The sequence below is a fragment of the Pieris napi genome, chromosome 14 (genome assembly GCF_905475465.1).
Source record: "Pieris napi chromosome 14, ilPieNapi1.2, whole genome shotgun sequence".
Lineage (NCBI taxonomy): Eukaryota > Metazoa > Arthropoda > Insecta > Lepidoptera > Pieridae > Pieris > Pieris napi.
The window spans coordinates 3913905-3935004 of record NC_062247.1 but is presented as its reverse complement, the minus strand read 5'-3'; the positions used below and the strand labels follow the sequence as shown (position 1 = coordinate 3935004).

The following is a 21100-nucleotide window of genomic DNA, read 5'->3' as shown; positions in this document are numbered from 1 at the left end:
CTTCGTACTAAATAGAAATGTGTATGAGAAATAACGGACTTTGGTAATTAACAATTTGTGCATATAGTCGAACCTGTGGTCTAGGCCTCACCTTATCGTATAATTTACATAAACGGTCCAACTAAGCACTGCTTAAAATTTTAATATTATGGAAATAAATAGTCAGGGATAATTAAAAATTCTGACGATGAAATAATATATGAAATAGGTCCAGTACTATTTGATTTTAATCGTTACAATCACTAAACTAGAATAAGCTTTCCCTTCACAGTATTATTCTATAAAAAACACAACACAACTTTTCGGATCAGATTTTTAGCGGTTTTCAGCAATTGTTTAAGAAGAAAACCATTTAATTCTGTTAATTATTTTTAAAAAACTCCGACGTTCCCGTCGTTAATACGCTTCATTATGATTTATAATAAAAAAATAATAATTAATTAATTTCCTAAAATGAAAAAACTATTAACTAAATATACATACATATAAGATATATCATATTATGAGGTTAAATTTTAGTAGAAGCCCCTTCACTCTCCAAGGAATTCTCCACCTTTTGTTTTTTTTTTGTCCAAGTTTTGGAAAGGTCGTACTGTAGTTTGCGTCGTTTGCCATTTGTGCCTTTCCACGATGTGACTAGTTTTGTCCATCTTCCATCTTAAAGCCACATGTCTCGCCAACTTCCATTGTTGGCATACTTGACTGCATCTATGGCGTGGCATAATCAAAAAATCAAAATCAACATTATTTATTCAATTTAGATGCAACTTTGGGCATGCTTATGAATGTCAAAAACGTTTACAAAATTCGCGAAAGACTACGCCATCCGTTCGCAAAACTACCAGGAGGCCTTGTTCTGAGAAGAACGGGCAAGAAACTCAGCAAGTTTTACCCTCCCTCTACATTACCATTATTCAAAGGAAAATGTGTATATAGTAATGAATAAATATACTTAAAATTACATATTAACAAGAAGCGAGCTCTTGGATTTCTTTTAATATTTAGAATAAAATGAGGATGTACAGCTTTTGAAAGACATAAACCTAGTTCGTGATTCAAAGTAAGACATTAGAGGCGCTCGATGTATTATTTATTAAAGCAGGTTTTCCGTTAAAGCTAAAAGCACTTTGCCTTTTAGTTGATGCACTTCGGGACGTGGCAAGTAGAATGCAGCCAGGCGTTATTCCTAGATGTGTAGGTAACGTAGCGTAGCCCGTGTAATGCATCTTTGAATATTTAGGTTGGAAACTCGAGAAAAATCTGTAATTGCAGACTCTCGGGTCTCGCTTGGTCAAAGGAAATGTTAAGAGATTTTTACTTGAGCCTCTTAGAATCATATAACTTTTACGCTATATTGTGTTGTGTTCTAGTTGCCTTTGAGGCGTGGTAAGAAATCAATTGGGTTCTCGGATTAATTGTGTTTTATACTATACTAGCAGGCCGGCCAAGCGTTGCTGTGGCAATTGGTTGTGTGGTTTTAGTTATATTACATAGTAGTAACCTATTCAAGGGAATCGGTAGGAGAACACCAGTCATGGGGACCACCATGCTTTTTTGGTGGTAATGCCATTAAATTGTAGCTTATGTGAAACGTTGGTACTTTCAAGACAGCGCATGTTAGAATTGTGACTATCAAATAATATACAAATATTTTGCAATAAAATAATATTGCGAGTATAAATTAAGATGTAAGCTATCCTATCTTTTAAGTTAGATCAAACTGCAAACGGTGTGCAAATTTGAATGAAATCGGTTCAGTAGTTTAGGAGTCCATAGCGGACAAACAACGTGACACGTAATTTATATATATTAAGATATGTTTTTTTGTGTTGTTACGAATGCGTTGCATGCATTCGTAACAACAAACGTGACAAAGATCCGCGACACGGTTGCATATGTCGCTCTTTATTGTGGTTCTATATTTACCAAAACCCTACGGCGCCCACTTTTCAGGGACAGACACGTTTCGTGAAGATTCAATATACTCCTCACCACACCTCCATAAACTAATTCATAAACAACATGCAACACCTTCATTAACGCCAAAATAGGAACGTAAAATTATTAGAAGAGTCTTTAAGCAAGATTCTCAACATGTAGGTCGTGCATTAGAAGCCCGGCGAAATTTCCTCTAATTGCTTTTTCAAGAACCTTTTAAATTTTACGCACAGTTTAAATGTCTTCTAAAATGTCCTGTTTTTAATAGGAGCAAGATTATAAAACCTTCACAGTCCTGGATAATGACCCTTTCAAATAGAGTAAAAAAGTTTTAAATTTTGTAAAAAAATATTGTTACTATTGAAGATGTGAAATTCATTCCATATGAGATCGATAAAAAACAATTAATTGCCTGTATCAGACAGTTTAATCTTGTATTCAATCTAAACCACTGTTTACTAGCAGTTAATTTCAATAATTTCGTCAGATTTGCTTATTGCGTTAGCAATTTTGCTAATTTACTAAAGGACAGCAATACAGCGCGCTATATTATTTCACAGCGATTCTCAATAGTAATGGTGTAAGGCATTACTTAAAAATACCAAGGCAGTATTCACAATGATCGAAAGAGTATTTAAGTATTTGAGTATTTAACCAATATAAATATTACCTAAGCGTCTAGATCTTTTGGCCAACTTGTTACCCGTTCAATTGCAGGTTCACGAGGTCTCGAGGGTACACCGAGTCCACTGCGAATAAAAAATTCAGTTCGCTTCGCAAACATGGTTTATTTAAAAAGCCTGCGCACTGCGGCCTCTTGAAATATTTACCGTCCATGGTTTCTATTGATATACAACGTGAACGCTTAATTACGGCATGTTTGAATTTTAAAACAAGGTTTATGATGTTTACTTTAAACTATAAAGTTTAAGTGATGTCATTCATTTTTGACCTATCAATGTTTAATTTGTGTGTTCTTATTTTATCTTTGCTTTTCGCGTACGATTCAAACACTATGGGATATTCCAATGCTGCCCTGCAATTCTGTAACTCACTTTTCGAACTCACACAGCGGTTTTCGCATCGGCGGTCGCTCTCAAATCAGTCGTGAAGCAGTCATTTTATGATTTGGCATTCTGATACACAATAAACTACAAGCTCCCACCTTTTCAGAATGCCAAATCATAAAATGACTGCTTCACGACTGATTTGAGAGCGACCGCCGATGCGAAAACCACTGTGTGAGTTCGAAAAGTGAGTTACAGAATCGCAGGGCTGTAATTTAAGTATTTTATAGATAGATATATAGAAACACAGGCACGTTTTACTATTTTATAAATTTCGCCGGTATATCTTATTTGGGACTCAATATAAATAAAAGTCTTAGAACTTAACCACAAAAGCGGGAATGACCACAGATAAGAAGATAGTTATTTTGAATAGACTAGAAATTGCAGGTCACGTAGACAAAAACAAATTATGGAATATCGTCGGCGATTCAAATCTGGTGTTTTGTTTGATCAACAAAAGTTTTTTTTTATTCGAAATTTTGTATTAAGTTTGTTAGTATTTTTATAAGTAATGCGAGTTGGGAGTAAAGGCCGATTTACATTATCTTAGTGTTTAGGAGAGTGCTTTAGTACAACTTGAAAGGCAAGTTCTTTAGCGTAGCGTTTACATGTTTCAACTAAAGTACTATCCTAAAGCACTCTCCTAAACACTAAGATAATGTAAATCGGCCCTAAGACCCAAGTATATATACAGTAAGTCGAGAACTCTCTTGGCATGTTTCGTTCATTTATAATTATGTATGTTCAGTGTATAAATAATTATGAAAAGCTACAGCTCAAAGTAACACTGATAACTGCATTGAACTAAACAAAAGATGAACATTAAGTTGGACATCTCCGTAGGTGGTGAGGTATTTATTTAACTTTGAATTGACAGAATTCGGGAACATACATACGTACCTAGGAAAGAAAAATAGATGAAGCAGAAGGCTCACATGCTTTGAAATGTATTCCATGCTCCATTAAAAGGTTTATGTATAAACAAAGAACTTGTTTACACTTTCTTATTTTAATTTGAATAATGACGTCATATTTTATCCTTATTCTACACAAAGTCAATGAAACGGTTGATAAAATGTATTACCTTATATAGAAGACATAAAAGGGGAATAGATGTTCGTAATGGGCACTTACTTCGTGGTCGCCATCTGAACTTTATGGAGTGTATGTAAAACGCCGATAAAAAGCGTAAACGCGAAACTTAACGGAGAAAATAAACATAAAACAGCCAATCTAATAAATTATATTAGTATTACTATTCTATGTTTCTCGATATAAAAATTCTTAAGTATAGGCTGATAATATCTAACAATTTTCAGTTGTTATTTACACATTGACATTATATTTCACAAGGGTGAATGAGAAAAATTACTAAAGTACTTAGATATTCTAATTTAATTATACCATTTAAGTAAGTATAGTTATATTAAGATAGTTATATTATAAGTTGGCTATCTATCAATTTTTTTAGGTTTGAGCTATTTACTGTATTGCACGTTATTTATTTTTTATGAACCCCTACTCACCACATATCAAAAAGGCAAGATTTAAAAAAAAGAAATTCGGGGTCATTCACCTCGTAAAACATACAACTGCATTTCTTTAAATTTACATTGTCAAATATACTCTAATATTTAATTAATCGCAATACAAAGCAATAATGATAATTTTACGTTATAAATTGTCAATGTTCGGTCTTTGTTTGTTATTATTTCCTAGATACTTCCATCACGATTGTAAGAGATTCGATTTAATCTACCACTTGCTAGTAAATATGGCAAATGAAATTTTAAATCAACGCTAAAATACGTGTGGTAGCAGCGCTCCTAAACCCAATCATGCGAGTTATTGAGCACCGGCCTGTAACATTGCTCGTCACTACGAACCTGGATGTTCTGTGGTAAGATATTGGATTGCTCCATTTAATTTTTGCTCAACTTTTCTGTCTTTTCTATCGCAAAAAGAAATTAGTAAAAACTACGACGTAGCTACAGAATGTATCTTTATAGGAAGGTGTTACGGACAACGAACAATACAGTTTATAAAGCCGACGACCGAAGCTGCAAGCCAGATGTTATTCTTGGAAACGGTCGGCGGGTGCGCAGGTAGCGGAAGGGTCGGTCGGTCCCTTTAACCAGCGTGTTATTTTAGAATTAGTTTTAAGTTTTTATTTTGTATAGTCAGATAGATTTACGCAGCCGTGCCGGACGGACGTTAGTATAAGCTCGCTTCGCTGTATTATAATTGTATCACCATCACTAACGTTCGACCAATAAACGGTAACAATTATAACTCCACTCCGAGTTTCATTTCGAGAATAGCGGCGGTGGTCAGATCGACACCGTACGCTTATAGTTTGGTCCTTCGAGAAGCCGGATAACCAGAAGAATATTACTCTACGCATTGACGCCGAGAAGAAGGAAGATTTTACCTGCGATCCCAGGAAGATTTTCATCGGTAGTACTACCTGCGATCCCAGGAGTACGTGCAGAGGGTTGACTTCATCGCCTGTACAAAGTGACTCGCCGCATCGACGCGTTGCTGTTGTGGGTCACTGAAGGAAAGCATTGTCCACCAGTTCATTGAAGCGAAGAATACAATCGACTTCAAAATGAACACAAGAAGCCAAGCTAAGAGGGCAGAAGAAATCGATGAAGATGTACGGACAGAATACATGCCGTTAGAATCACCATCGAAAGTACTACAACGAAGACTAGCCGATATTACACACGACAGGAGTCAGTTGAATCAATACGGAGGAATGAAGCCGTTGATTCAACGTTGTTACCTGTGGGTTCAGCGTCACAGACCTCAAGAAATACGATGAGGTCGAAAGCATCCCGTGTAAGGCAAGCTGAATACGAAGTCCAAAAACGCTTGGTCGCATTAGAAAAAGAACATTTAAGAAAAAAGTTCGAATTAAAGAAGCAGGAGATGGAACAAGAGATGGAGCTTGAAATGAAATTGTTAAAGAAGCGAATCGCCGTTGACTTAGCCAGAGCAGACGGTGAAAAGAAGATCGTCAAATGCTTGCCAGAACAGCGGAAAGGAAGCAATTCCACTGTTATGGTAGATAAACGGCTAAGAAAGCATGGCGGCGAGAATAATCTATCTCAGGGTGATAGGGAAGAAGACACAGTGCTCGCAGAACGCGTGAAGCCATGCATACAGAATGTGTCTTGTGAAATAGAACGGCCTATATCACCTATCGAAGAGGCCTCCGTGCCGAGAACGCGATCCCATGATCAAGGGATGGAACGGCTCATCGGAGCCTTTGAAAAAATAGCTACAAACAGACCCCCTGTACGACATCCTCAAGATCTGCCGCAGTTTAACGGGAATATCTGCGACTGGCTTTACTTTAAAGTTGCTTATGAAGACTCCACGAAGCTCTACAAATACTCTGAAGCGGAAAACATGGCAAGATTACGCACATGTCTTACGGGAGCCGCTAAAGAAACAGTCGCCGTATTATTGAGTACTGCTTGCGATCCCGAGCCTATTATGAATGCACTAGATCAGTGTTATGGGCGACCGGATATTATGATTGAAAAAGCGCTAAAAGAAATTAAGCGATTACCCAGACCGGGATATACAGCGGTTAAATTGGACCAGTTTGTAATAAAAGTATCCAGTGGGAAGAAAATTGAACCGGCTGCATATTTAACCCGATTAGGCTGGATTTTACATGGTACAGCACCTATACGAAGTTTAATGGAAGACAACGAACGTGTTTTGCACTGCATAAAAAAGGCGGCAGAAAGCGACGTTTACAAAGAAACAATAGATGAGCGTCAAGAGGCGATATTAAAACAAAGTTTTGCAATAGATGCCTTGGGTATAAATAATAAAAAAAGGTTAACAAGTGCCGACGCACGTGCAGTTCAATTGTTCAATACAACAATAGAGAAACGGGAAAGGCGTTACTACCTGGGATTGCCGTGGAAGACTGATAACACGAAATTCCCAGAAAGCTATAATATGGCATTTAATCGGCTTAAAAGCATTGAACGGAAAATGGATCAGTCGTATGAGTTTAAAAAGTCGGTGTCTCAGTTAGAAACTGTACAAGCACTGTCTTCAGTTGTACCTAGATGGTATATTTACACGAGGGGAGGAGAGATAGAATTGCATGTGTTCTGTGACGCATCTAAACAAGTACATGCGAGCGTGGCACATTGGCGAATTAGAACCGATGTAATTGACGACAGGTTCATCACAGCAAAAGCACGGGTGGCACCTATTAAGTCACATAGTAAACAGCGGCTAGAACTACAGGCAGCCTTTATCGGAGCGCAATTAGCTGTAGCGGTTAGAGAAGGTCACAGAACGGAACCAAACAAAATCGTGCTATGGACCGATTCAACGACGGTATTACAGTGGATCAGAAATGACAAAGCGTGGCATCCACCATTCGTAGCAGATAGATTAACTGAATTCACCGGAACGACGGATGCGAGGCAATGGCGTTGGGTTTCAACCAGGGTTAGAGCCAACGCTTACGTACAACTATTTATACGTAAGCGTAAAGATTGCAGTGGCCGATTAAGCGTAAGCGATTTAAAAGAATCGGAACAGACATGGTTACGCAAAGTGCAAGGTCAAAGCTTCCAAGATGAAACAAACATGAAAAGTCGTTTGGCTAAATATGACCCGATTATTGATCAATATCGGTTACCGCGTGTACGTGTGCGATTAAAAACACAGATAACAGAGGTGACAAGGAATACCATTCTATTGGATGGGCGTCATACGCTCAGAAAAGGACGCCGTAATGAAAAACCATGGGGCGCGATTTTTACGTGTCTAAGTACAAGAGCTGTACATATTGAGATAGTTGCATCGCTTTCTACGGACTCGGCTCTGATGGCACTAAGAAGGATGGCGGCGCGACGAGGCTGGCCGCAAATTATATATTCTGATAATGCAACCAACTTCAAAGGCGCAGACTTAGAACTGAGGAAAGCAATGGAAAAATGGACTCCAGAGATCGAGAATTTATGTCTAGTTCAACGGACAGAATGGCGATACATTGCTCCAGGAGCCCCGCATCAAGGCGGTGCATGGGAACGCTTAATAAGAACAATAAAAGACGCCATTAGAATCGTCTTGACAGAAAAGTACCCTAAGGAGGAAACTTTCAGCACGCTTATGACTGAAATAGAGTACAGTGTGAACGCAAGGCCACTAACGCACGTTCCAGTAAATCCGGACGACCCAGAGGCTTTAACTCCAAATCATTTTCTGCTTGGAGCTCCAGACGCAATGCCTATATTAGGCACCTCACCACACGTTACTAAAAGAACGTGGAAGACGGCGCAAGCATTAGCCGATGAATTCTGGCGAAGATGGGTTAAGGAATATCTTCCTACTTTAAACGCCAGGGGACACACGCCAAGAATGAAAAGCCCTGTAAAGATCGGCGATGTGGTCATCATTATGGATCCCTTGCTGCCGCGCAATGTTTGGCCGCGGGGAATTGTTACGAAAACGCATAGAGGGCCTGATGGAGAAACCCGATCAGTAGAAGTGGAAACGAAACTTCATAAGCTGAGACGACCGGTGACGCGCATCGTTGTCCTACCTACGGAAAGCTTCACGTCATAGGAAGGTTTCGCTGAGGGGAGACTGTTACGGACAACGAACAATACAGTTTATAAAGCCGACGACCGAAGCTGCAAGCCAGATGTTATTCTTGGAAACGGTCGGCGGGTGCGCAGGTAGCGGAAGGGTCGGTCGGTCCCTTTAACCAGCGTGTTATTTTAGAATTAGTTTTAAGTTTTTATTTTGTATAGTCAGATAGATTTACGCAGCCGTGCCGGACGGACGTTAGTATAAGCTCGCTTCGCTGTATTATAATTGTATCACCATCACTAACGTTCGACCAATAAACGGTAACAATTATAACTCCACTCCGAGTTTCATTTCGAGAATAGCGGCGGTGGTCAGATCGACACCGTACGCTTATAGAAGGTATTGAATCAATAACGAAATTTAATGTGCGATTTTTTTATATATTTTGTTTTAACTTCAAAAGTGCTGTATGAACGATATGCTGCTACATATCTGTCATCATCGCTTATGTATAATAAAGAAAATCAGTGGCAACTGGCAAACCGTGGTTTTGGTCTCAAATTTCAGTATCTGTATTTCGATATTTTTCTTAATAGGCAAATAGGCAAATGCATCTTCACGACGTATAGGCGACCGTTAAATACGCACATAGACCAACCATTGTTTTTTTTCGGATGGAATCTCGCTGTTGCCCTTAAGGGTCTCGGACCGGCTTGGGCAGTCGCGGGGTGTGCGAAGTAAAGGTCCACGCTTTCCCCGGTGGCTTTTTACCCTAATACAGATAAAAGCCAAAGACAGCTTTGACTATTATTATTTGCCGAGCGGCTTTTAATTTGTTGTTAGCTACGGTGATTGGATCATGCGGATTTAGTATAAATCGGGGCCTCCTTTGGCCCTTTTTTTGTTAGGAAGGGACAATCCATTCCATCCATCACAGCACACGAAAAGAAGCCAGCATTTTTTTTAAATAAACACATTAACTGAAGAAGTTGAAGATATAAATGTAACCAGTGAAATTTTAAAAAGTTCCCGAATAGTTCGCGATTCTTTGTGTCGGTAAAAATAGCTATCAAGCGGCTAGGGAGTTTACATACCACACGGTATTCATGATTAAATAACACGCTTGCGCTGGCAGCTTGGCTAATGACCCGCCCGAAGGACACTGGGATATTGCATATTAGTGCAAGCCTCACGGCAGTTCATATCATAAAATTGACTTCTGGGCAGTGAACAATAAGCCCCGGGCAGCAAATCCGAAAAGCATATTAAATTACGCAAACAAGCATAACATAAACACGATATATATATATTGCGTTTTAAATATAAAACTAAATCAAATAAATTACACCCACTTACCGGCACCTATATTACACTAATGCAGTGATTCCCAAAGTGGTCTATATCAACCCCTAGGGGTCTATGACAACCTGCAAGGGGTCTACGTCAGCGAAAAAAAATTTGGGGGTCCATGAAATGAAAATGGGGGTCCACGATAGTGGATCTCAACACATACACTGATAGTACCTATTTACTTACATCATACTATCTGGTAATATCAAAACATACATTATTGGTAAAAGTACCTATGAAGTAAAAAATTTATTATATACCTATGTTTATAAAATTGTGTAAGTTGTAGGATGTTGGTATTCGCTTTGTGGTCGCAATACATTTTGAAATTTACAGGAAATCAATATCAGTAATTAGGGACTACCCAACACGGAAAAACATGGCAAGGGGTCCACGACACAAAAAAGTTTGGAGAACTCTGCACTAATGTTACGATTTAGAAACTTGTATTGTTCCGATAGTTTTAATATACTTGAATGAAATTATGGTATGATCATCTCGATATGACTTTTAACTTTTATAAAGTTTGTGGACAAAAGTAGTGGGAACGTGTGCCATACAATACAGATCGCGAGTTAAAAAAATGTTCAGACTTAATTAATAGAATTCCAATTGCCACTCGAGTACATTTCATTGTAAAAGTTTAAATTTAGAAGGGTCAAGTTTCAGAGCGGCATTGTTGGTTCCAGTTTTAATGAAAGTATCACAAGGCAGCTTACGGATTCGCAGCCGCCCAACTTTTTGCCTTTATAATAAAAACTCCGAGAATAGCATAACTGGCTAACTTTTATACTAAAATTTCAGGTGAGTTTCACTTCCATTGATGTTAAAAATTGTTTGAAATAAATTTTTCACCAATCCCTTTTATTTTACATATGAAATCATTTAAAAATATTCGACTATTATTTGAATCACAACTGATATTTATTTTAAAATGATCTCTACAAAGCTATTACGATGGCAAAGCAGGCATCAAATAAAAAGCTGCAAAAACACTAGTCCTAATTTCATTACGATTGAATTCGGGTTGCCGTAGAGACCCGAACCTTGAACCTGCAATCGAAAGTGCTTAACATATGATTTTAGCAACCAGTATAATTTACACTTTTTCTTAATTTTTTTAATAAAATCAGAAGAGCGAGAGCTAACTCAAATGGTTTAGCAGAGAATAGCTTTTTTCGTTAGAAAAGTATAAAGAAAAATATTTAAACCTTTCAAGGACGGTGAATAACTATGGTGAGCAGCAAATTACAACAATGTCGCAAACAAAAGCAGCAAAGATGGTGACTAACCACGACAACAATGTTCTTGGAGGATGATTCTGCTCTATAATCTAAGGAATATGTTGTAAGTTATGAAATGTATCTTGGCTATCCAGCACATAAACAACAAGTTTTTTGTCGGAATTTCCAGTCCTCTACTGCTTCCTTTAGGCTTTAATGTAAATGAGAAACAATATATTATCTTATCTCCCTCTGTGGGCTTATTTAGAACCAAACATATAGTACGAAAGTACGAATAATACGATTAGACATCATGAAGAAATCTATGAACTGCCAAACTGACATAAGAGTATTGACGTATACGAATACTTGACAAAACTACCGATCGTTGGTATTAAGGGTTGACAATTGACATATGAGTGAAGATCTGAGCGTCACAAACTATCATTTTTATACAAATTTAGTTTTCGACTTTCTACATACAGTATACACTACTGTTAAGGCATCTTCACTAAGCCCTCTTACCATTTATGGAATTTGAATTTGTCAAATTCATTTGGCGTTTGTGGATTACTCTTTTAGAACGTCACGCCTGTCGCAGTGATTTTGTCGCAGGCTGCTGCTATCAAGGTTAATTGTCATTTGATAATTGACAGTCACTTCATCGTCAAATTAAGCGTCAAGATTAAATTCTACACTAATGACTAAAGTCTAAACTCTAATCAAACTTCAAAGATTTGACAGATCTGTACCAATCATAATGTATAATATACCTAATTGGCCTAAAGGTCTAGATACCAGGCCATAAACTCCAAAAAAAAAAAAAAAATAATATACCTAATGTTTTCATTTTCCTATTTTGGCAATTTATTAACTCTAATTCTATTTGTATATAAAAAAAGGCATAGTGATTAAATTCACAAGAAGCATAAGGATATTACAGGAAAACATAAGATGGCATTTACACTATGGTCATGGGTAGGAAATAATAATTATATTATCCACTTTTAATATATCATTATTGATTTACACTTCACGCTTTTATTTCAGGGTGCAAATTCTCACGGCCAACTCGGTCTAAATGTAATAAGCGAACAAGTAAACGCACCTACTAAGATTACCAGAGACTTTTGGTCCAAGACGAAACAAGTTGCATGTGGAGGTGGACACACATTACTGTTAGATGATGAAGGAAAGCTTTTTGCTTGTGGCTGGAATGTTAAAAAACAGTTAGGCTTGGTAGATGAAGCTATTTACTTTGAAAGGGTTTGGTGTCTAAGTGGTATTAATTTTACAAATATCTCCTGTGGTTGGGACTTTAGTTGTGGTGTTACCGATGAAAAATATTTATTTGTGTGGGGTTCTAATAGCCATGGTCAATTAGGGCTACCTAAAGAACACTTTTCAGATGCTGTTAAACCAGTGAGGTTACAAGTCAATGCTTGTTCAGTATCTATGGGCTTGCGACATACAGCTATTATTAATTCAAAAGGTGAAGTTTGGACCACAGGATGTGGAAAACATGGTCAACTTGGTCTGGGTCCACATATTTTAATATCAGACAGATTTCAGAAGGTTCCATTGACAAGCATGGTGACACATATAGTTTGTGGACAAAACCATACATTAGCATGGAGTTCAGATGAAAAGGCTTTATATGTTTGGGGGGATAATAAACATAGTCAGCTTTTATTGGCATCTGATAAATATAAAAAAGTTTATAAGCCACAAAAGATTGATATTGATGTTAAAAAAAAGGTGAAAAGACTTCTCAGTGGTTGGACTAATGCTTTACTGTGGTTGGAGGATGGTCAACTTCTTGCTTGGGGCAGAAATAACTATGGACAACTTGGAACAAATGAGCCATTTGAAGGAAAAATTATTCATATCAAATTACCAGGTATGCTTTACTATTGATCTAGTTCTAACCTTTTCAGAATAGTCTTTTCTAATTGTGTTGAAATATAAGCTTTTTTACTTAACATTTATGTACAAATACAAGAAATTGTTTCTTAATTTTTCAGAAGAAAGGCAAGTCAAAGATGTTGTATTGGGCTCAGAACATACAGTTTGTTTAGCAACCGATAATACATTATGGGCATGGGGCTGGAATGAGCATGCTAATACTGGGACTGCATCTGAAGACTATGTATTCACTCCAAGTCTTATAACATTTGATCAAGATTTACATAGTCAAATTACACAAATATATGCTGGAAGTGCACACAATTTTGTAGTTACAGAAAAAGAAAGCAATGAATTATAGTTCAGGAACATACACTATCCAACCTAGCTGTTACAACTTTTTAAGTATATTATGCAATGTTACTAGTGAACTAAAGCTTGAACCTGTGATAGATATTGAATAAACCCTATTTTGTTATACATTTTATTATACTTTTAGGAGTTATAATCTTTACCAGTGTAGTGTAGTGTAAACTCAGTTTCTGCACTTAGATGCACATTTAGTCCGTTGTGTTAATATTCTTTACCAGTGCCAAGGCCAAGACTATACAGCGGTATTTGGATATTGCTGCATGGGTTGTGAGATTTAAAGATGAAGACAGCCTTACCTCTTCATCAACAACGCCGGCGTCACAATGATGGCAGGTTGGTGCCTCCTCGCGCCCGACTACCTTGTGTAAATAGCTGGCCTAGTCTCTAGATGCTTGTAAATACGACCGGCAATGATCCGCTCGAAGAGCTTGCCGGTTTCATCTAGCAGGACTATTGGGCGGTACGCTGAGGGTGACTCGGGACCCTTTCCACCCATTTTTTTTCTTCCATGTCGTTGGGAAGTGCCTTTTCCCAAGCATTATGTAAGGAGACATTGAAATCGCACGCCAAGACCAGCGCCGAGATTAAGGGCCACAATTCGGCCGTACACGCCGTCAGGCCCCGGCGCGGTTTTCTTTGCGGACTTCCGCTCTATTGCTGTCTCTAATTCCGAGGACGATACCTCAGGGAAGATTTCGTTGTGTTCTATGCTCATCCCTTGTTGCAGATCTGGGGATCTCCGCTCGGGGTAAAGTTTTGCCACCACCGTGGTAAGCAGATCTGGCTTCATAATAACTGCACAGGGGCGCAGTTTATTTGGTACTTGCGCCACCAGGGATCTCGCCCTATCGTCTCTAGTAGCTCCTGCCATGCCCTTTCTTTGGCTTCGGTTTGTAGCGCCTGTTTAGCCTCCCTCGGAATGTGAAAAGTGCGTTCGGCTTTCCTCTTCGACACGTAGGGGACGCCGTCTGCGAGGCCCACGTTGGGCCCAGTTTTAACGAACTTGGGCTGATTTCCGGATACGATGATGTGGAGAGAGTACGGAAGAGTGATCTGATAGGGTCTCAACTCCCGTCAGGACTTCCCAGCCCTGGACCAAGCGGGACAGGTGTTGGTTTATTAATGATACATTTACGATCGATTCTCCATTCGCTCGCACGAACGTAGCTTCGGAGTTTGCAACTAACAGACTGTGCCTGCGGCCCACTGAGAAGTGCACACGACATACAGAAGGGAGACACGCTAGCGCTAACTATCTAGTTCCCTTAGACGTGGTTGTGTTTTACCACCTCATTATGAACACGTAGACGTTCTAAATAATCCTATGGTCTAAGATCCTCCTGGTCTGAAATACTCTGGACTGAAATTTGCTAGGCAACCCATATGGATTATATTTATTGATATATTAAATTAAATATAAAACACGTTTCATTAAATAAGCATCTCTGTGAAGGTCGTTGTATATCGGGATCTTATACTAGTAAATAATAAATAGTTACAGGTTTTCACTTTCTATCATGTTGTTACACATCTAATCTATACTGTATTAGTTTTCTTACTAACATTTTCATGCCAAGACTAGATATTCCAGATAAATATATTGGATTGAGATAATAAAGAAGAGTATTCAGTGTAAAGAGCACTCTCTTTACAATTTTACATAGATATTTTATATTATTTATTTATATTTTTATTTAGTATAAATGTTTTAAAGATTTTAAATATATAACTAATATAATTTTTAATACATAAAAGTTGGTGTTAAAACACAAAACTTGCAACTGGTGCTAAGAGGTTAAATGTGTATTAATGTTGTCCAATTGATTTAATACAAACATCAAACAAGGTAGAAGTATTATAGTGTAACATTAAAATAAATTACATTGATATGGTTTATTTATGTCAAACATTTGTAATGATAGGTTCATTAAAAATTCTTATAATTTTAGAGAAATCATAACTTTGACAAAGTAAAACTGTAATCACTAGCCATATTGAAAAATACATTTGCATTGTAAGGCAATACTTAATACTTATAATGTTTATTTTTCTGCCTAAAAACAAGAATAGACAGAGGAAGCAGAGTGCACTTCACTTTCACCTTTTCTTTTCTGATTTTTGTGTTTTACGTTTTTCCTTTTTTTCTTCCTTTAGTTGCTTTTGTTTTTCCCTGAAACCAATTTGTTAAAAAAAATTAAAACATTAACAGATAACTATATACTAGTTTATGACTACAACTATTTCCAAGATGTACTTAAAATGTGATTTCTTTTAAATATAAATTTATTTTTTACCTTATATATATTTATTGGCTTGCAAATAAACACTTTTTCAATCACAATCATAAGTGTATCTTTGTTGCCTATACAAATAAGTTATATCTTGACTGATATATATATGTAACTAGCTGGCCTGGCGAACATCGTACCGCCTAACAGTCGATTCTTTATTTTTTTGAAATACTTATTCTACTATTCGGGACACCGGTATAGCTAGTAAGATAAAAAAAGAAAGTTGATAATAGAACAAATACATTATGTCAAAAAACAAAAATTTACCTTCCCGGAACCCCTCCACTAACACTTGAACTTCATGATAAGGTATTAAGTTCAAATTGCCTTTAAATATTATTACGAATATTTTATATGTGGAATATAGATAAGTGTTGTTTTTAGACATTTTCACTCAATTTTTTTTAATTTTTCTCTCCGTAAGAACCATCCTCGTACTTCAAGGAATATTATAAAAAAGAATCAGACAAATCGGTCAACCTGTTTTCATGTTATGTCGTGACAACGGAAAACGGGTTTCATTTTTATATATATAGATTACATGATCTTAACTTAATTGAATTAAGTCTAAAGATATATTTCAGTAGGTTTTTATGTCATTATAAATTCAATATACCTATCTTCTCTATCCTTTTCTTTCTTTTTCTGTGCTTCTAGTCTTGCTAGTTCACGGCGCTCTTTGGCTGCTGCAGCAACATCTAATGCATTTGTATTTTTTACTAGTTCAGATCCCTCTGTCTCATCTACAAAAGTTGTTTCTTCCTATAATGTTTAAAATTTAATTATTAACATTTTCTTAAATTGATGAGGTTATGTCACATAGCTATTTTTAGCTGAATAAATGGGTAATCTACTAGTGATTGTGTTAACAACTCTTATTAGGTTAAGCAATTAAATTAGGTGGTTTTCTAGATCTAAGAAAAAATAAATGTTAACTAAATAGGACCAATAATAATATAACCTCATTATCAGATAGTTGGCTGTACTGAGCCAATATAGCTTCACGGATCTTCTTTTCTTCATCTGTATACTCTCGTCGGGTAGTTGTCGCAAAGGACTGAGATTCTAGCATCTTTGTCAACTTAATATCAACATCTATATCTGCTACCTGCTTAGGACCCTCATCATTTGGCTTGCAAGACTCCCATTTATCTATTATTTCATTAACATGACTGGTAATATCTGTATCCTGCCAAATTATAAATTAAAACACTTCAAATTACAAATTTAATGGGTAAATGTAAGAAAAAAATAAGCTATAATATATGGGAGGTACATCACATACTTACCACAATTTCAGAAAGTATGCCTTCCAATGCATCTTTCTTTTCATCTATAGAATCTTCAGCTTCCAAAATACCTGATATATATGATCCAAAAACACCTTCATCAGTTTTAAGGGATTTTAATTTATTGTTCAACCACGGCTCAAATTCCGTCATGACAGCCGCCATATTGCTCCGGAGGTCCAGCTTTTGTTACAATTGACATTTCACTTAAGATAGTTAAGGGGAAATACAAGTTTTATATTCTGTAGGTGCCTATGGAAACTAGTTGACAACTGACTATTTAGTATTGACATCGAATTTTGTATTCCATGTTTTATTTGATTCTGTGTAGGCAATGGTAATTTGAATTTGTCTTGTCATTCTCGAAACTATATGCGGCGTATCAACTATCATTATTAGTTATTACTAAGCAATTTTAAATTGTTAAAATATTTAAACTTTGAACATATTAAACAAATACAATGTCAGCGCGTTACGATAGAGCTATTACAGTTTTTTCACCAGACGGTCATTTGTTGCAAGTTGAATATGCACAGGAAGCGGTACGAAAAGGATCTACTGCGGTATGTAAATTGACTTCTGACCGCCTAAAGTCTAAACACAATGTAAACATTTTAATTTTCATACTTTATAGGTTGGTGTTAGGGGTAAGGATGTGGTTGTCTTAGGAGTAGAAAAGAAGTCTGTAGCTAAACTGCAAGAAGAGAGAACAGTTAGAAAAATATGCCTACTTGATGACCATGTAGTGATGGCGTTTGCTGGTTTGACTGCTGATGCTCGAATTCTTATAAACAGAGCCCAAATTGAGTGTCAGTCTCATAAGTTAACAGTTGAGGATCCAGTGACATTAGAGTACATTACGAGATATATAGCAGGTCTTAAGCAGAAATATACACAGAGTAATGGCCGTCGTCCTTTTGGCATTTCTTGTTTGATTGGTGGATTTGATTATGATGGCTTCCCTAGACTATTTCAGACTGAACCATCTGGTATTTACTACGAATGGAAAGCTAATGCTACTGGCCGATCTGCTAAAACTGTTCGTGAATTCTTAGAGAAGAATTATACTCCTGAGGAAGTTTCAACTGAAAATGGTGCTGTTAAGGTAAACTTTTATATCAAAGTTTATTTGAAATTCTCTAAATCTTAATTTAGTATAACATTCAAATAGAAAAAAAAACATAAAGGTGTATCTTTACTGTTTAAATATTAAAACAGATCTTCTCAATATGTAAATTTGCTCTCTTCTATTTAGTTATGCTGAATATAATTACAATAACCTGATCTCTTATTAATAATTACAGTTAGCAATTAGAGCTCTTCTTGAAGTTGTGCAGTCAGGCCAGAAAAATCTTGAAATTGCGGTCATGAGACGCAATCAACCAATACAAATGTTAGATCTTGATACCATTAACTCGTATGTCACAGTAATTGAAAAGGAGAAAGAGGAAGAGGCAGAGAAGAAAAAACAAAAGAAGTAACTTTAATATGTATTTTTTATGTTTAATACATGTAATAAGGAATATTTTGTATTAATTACCTCTAATGTTATTACTTTTTATAAAGTATGAATGAACAACACTATGAATTAAGTAAATCTATTGTTTGCGAAATCTGAGAGTAGAGCTCTTTTAGATTTGAAACACTATCTTGACTAGAGCTTTTGTTAGTCATCATATCACTAAACATTTGATCCCATTCCCCATTGTAATGGTTAATGTCATCATTAGACTGAAACAATAAAACATTCTATATTATAAGAAATTTTTTAAAATCTATAATTTTTCTAAATTACATTAATTTCATGTGTAATCAATGATTAAGATTTAGCTATACTACACAGCTATATGTTATTAGACTTTAAGCATCCCAGTTCTTTTCCTAGAATACTAAATTCTCATATGCAGAGACAGCCAAACAATTTGTTGGACCACCAAAAGGTCTTAAAGTTAATAATAGATTTTCTATAAAAAAGTGAATAGTTACCTCATTAAAACTTATGTCATCATTGCTTACTGATGGTAATACACAATTCAATGAAGAATCCTTTAAGTTCTTTTTCTTAATAATACCCTGATCCATGTTGCTGTTTATATTAAATTCTGCTAGTAATTCTACACCAGAATTTTCTTCAATTTGTTCAGAATCAAGGTCAGGCATGTTTAAGAAATGAGTAGGATAGTTGTCATTTGTTTGTTTATTTGAATCCTCAGAAAAATGCATAAGACTCTCCTGTGGTACCACGCTACAATTTTTTTTACACCATATAACTTTTAGAAATTAGTAAGCATTCAGAAAGAACTAGAAATTGTCTTCATTTTTAAATTATAAACTGTCTAGTCTATATTCTTTTTTTTTTAATTTTCGTGGTTCTTAACTTACCCAATAGTTTCCATTACAGTATGAGTTTCCATTTCATCACTAGTAGCTGACTTTTCAATGGCTGTATGTAAAAGATGGATTTAGGTAGGTAAAGGAATTAAAAAGGAAAAAGAGGGAATATACTATGAATTGACCTGCTTGTTGGATATTATTTTCAAAACTCTTAAAAGGACTTTCACCAGGAATCCAGTCGACATCAAAACTTTCTTCTTGAAAATCTTCGTGTTCATCTAAAAATTGTTTACATTTATGAAGTTATAGGTACTTGCAAAATTTATTAAAAACTTTAAAAAGCTTACCATCAAATTCAGCTTGATAAAATTGTTTTGTTGAATCTTGACTGTATACATTTTGAACTGCTTTTTTAAGTGCCACTTGCAGAGCCCTTCGCGCTTTTTGCAGTGGAGTCATATTTAGTAAGTGATCAGTATTCCCAAATATATTCTGTGAAATAATTTATTTTCATATTTTGCAAATGGGCTCATCTGTTGTTAAGTGATACCGCCCATGGAGATTCAATGCCAAAAGGCTCGCGAGTGCTTTTAAGAATTGGTACGCTCTTTTCCTGAAGGAAGAATAAATATAATATTTAAATAAATAGCAAACAATCAACAAACCTTTACTTTAAAGTTCTTTTTCATTGTAAGAGCCTTCCTTGTTATTTTATTGAGTAATTCTGGACGGTCAAATTGAAAATAATCATGCATGTATTCGTGCATGTAAGGGTTACTAGAGTTACAAAGAGGGTCTTGTAAATGTGATGTAACTTTCCTAAAGCCATACAAATTTAGCTGTCTGACAAAACTAGAAATATTTGTTGTCTTAAATATAGAATGGTTGCATCGTAAATAAGTATGCAATACTCGATAGTTCAACAGAATAGTTCGTCCTGTCCCTCCCCATAAAATAGCATCGGTGTGTAAATCCAATAAATACCAAAGTTTTTGAGGAAATCGCATTTGCCTTAAAGCACTCGAAACTTCCTGCATTTTTATTTATTTTTACGACCAAATAGAAAATAGAAATACTAAAAGTTAAAAATTCGCGCCTGAGGTAATTTGACACCTGACACATTAAGCATTTGTTTTAGTTTATAGGTATCTATGAATATTTAAAAAACGATTACATACGAAGATACACTCAAATAATTTTTGGTGGAAAATTATATTGGATTTTGACATACGGGAGTCATAGTTCGCGCTAAGTCTCGTGAAACGTGACAAACAAAAGTAAAGGATAAAACTCTTTTTTGATTAATTTTCGTAATCAATGTTAGTCCGACTAACTACTACCTACCTTATATCTATAATTCAACAACTCAAATAATTGATTTCCATACAGATAGTTTTATTAATGTGTTGTTTTTCATTACAATAATTAATTGCTTTAACTCGTGAGGAGAACGAACATTGATTACGTAATAATTGTGATGCTTACAAACATTTTGTATAAAAACAAAATTTTCTCGTCCAATCTATCCCCTTTGGGGTAAAGACAAGAAATGGGGCAAAGGTAAGAAAGCTTTACCCCATTAACCACACCCCTAGGGGACAATACATATCTAATTATATTTTTAAGGTAGAATATATAACGCAAAAATGTTGGAGAGACTGGGGCTGCGAGTGCCAAATAACCACACTAGTGTGCCTAGGCATGCCTAGGCATGGTAAGCAGTCTCAATTGATTGCGGTGCCACGAGTGCGGAC

General features: G+C 36.1%; 4 protein-coding genes across 5 annotated transcripts; 2 read left to right on the top strand and 2 right to left on the bottom strand.

Annotated features, from left to right (window-relative positions):
* The first annotated feature begins 11989 nt into the window (after positions 1-11989).
* Positions 11990-13540, top strand: LOC125056334 (secretion-regulating guanine nucleotide exchange factor-like). Of its 2 annotated transcripts, none has more exons than XM_047659391.1 (3): positions 11990-12133; positions 12206-13055; positions 13183-13540. In XM_047659391.1, exons 1-3 carry the CDS (start codon positions 12110-12112, stop codon positions 13419-13421), a joined length of 1113 nt encoding a protein of 370 aa, XP_047515347.1. In that variant the 5' UTR covers positions 11990-12109; the 3' UTR covers positions 13422-13540. The 2 variants fall into 2 exon arrangements, with proteins under 2 accessions (XP_047515347.1, XP_047515346.1); XM_047659390.1 differs by having other exon boundaries at positions 13180-13540.
* Positions 13541-15306: 1766 nt separating this feature from the next.
* On the bottom strand, positions 15307-17207 carry LOC125056337 (coiled-coil domain-containing protein 43). The gene is made up of 4 exons (XM_047659395.1): positions 17013-17207; positions 16685-16912; positions 16340-16485; positions 15307-15602 (listed from the first exon to the last, which is right to left on the bottom strand). Exons 1-4 carry the CDS (start codon positions 17175-17177, stop codon positions 15530-15532), a joined length of 612 nt encoding a protein of 203 aa, XP_047515351.1. The 5' UTR covers positions 17178-17207; the 3' UTR covers positions 15307-15529.
* A 174-nt stretch (positions 17208-17381) lies between these two features.
* On the top strand, positions 17382-18535 carry LOC125056336 (proteasome subunit alpha type-7-1). The gene is made up of 3 exons (XM_047659394.1): positions 17382-17575; positions 17647-18117; positions 18317-18535. The coding sequence occupies exons 1-3, from the start codon at positions 17474-17476 to the stop codon at positions 18491-18493; spliced, it is 750 nt and encodes a 249-aa protein (XP_047515350.1). The 5' UTR covers positions 17382-17473; the 3' UTR covers positions 18494-18535.
* A 58-nt stretch (positions 18536-18593) lies between these two features.
* Positions 18594-20950, bottom strand: LOC125056335. The gene is made up of 6 exons (XM_047659392.1): positions 20012-20950; positions 19694-19838; positions 19529-19624; positions 19395-19455; positions 18999-19257; positions 18594-18743 (listed from the first exon to the last, which is right to left on the bottom strand). Exons 1-6 carry the CDS (start codon positions 20381-20383, stop codon positions 18594-18596), a joined length of 1083 nt encoding a protein of 360 aa, XP_047515348.1. The 5' UTR covers positions 20384-20950.
* Positions 20951-21100: the final 150 nt, after the last annotated feature.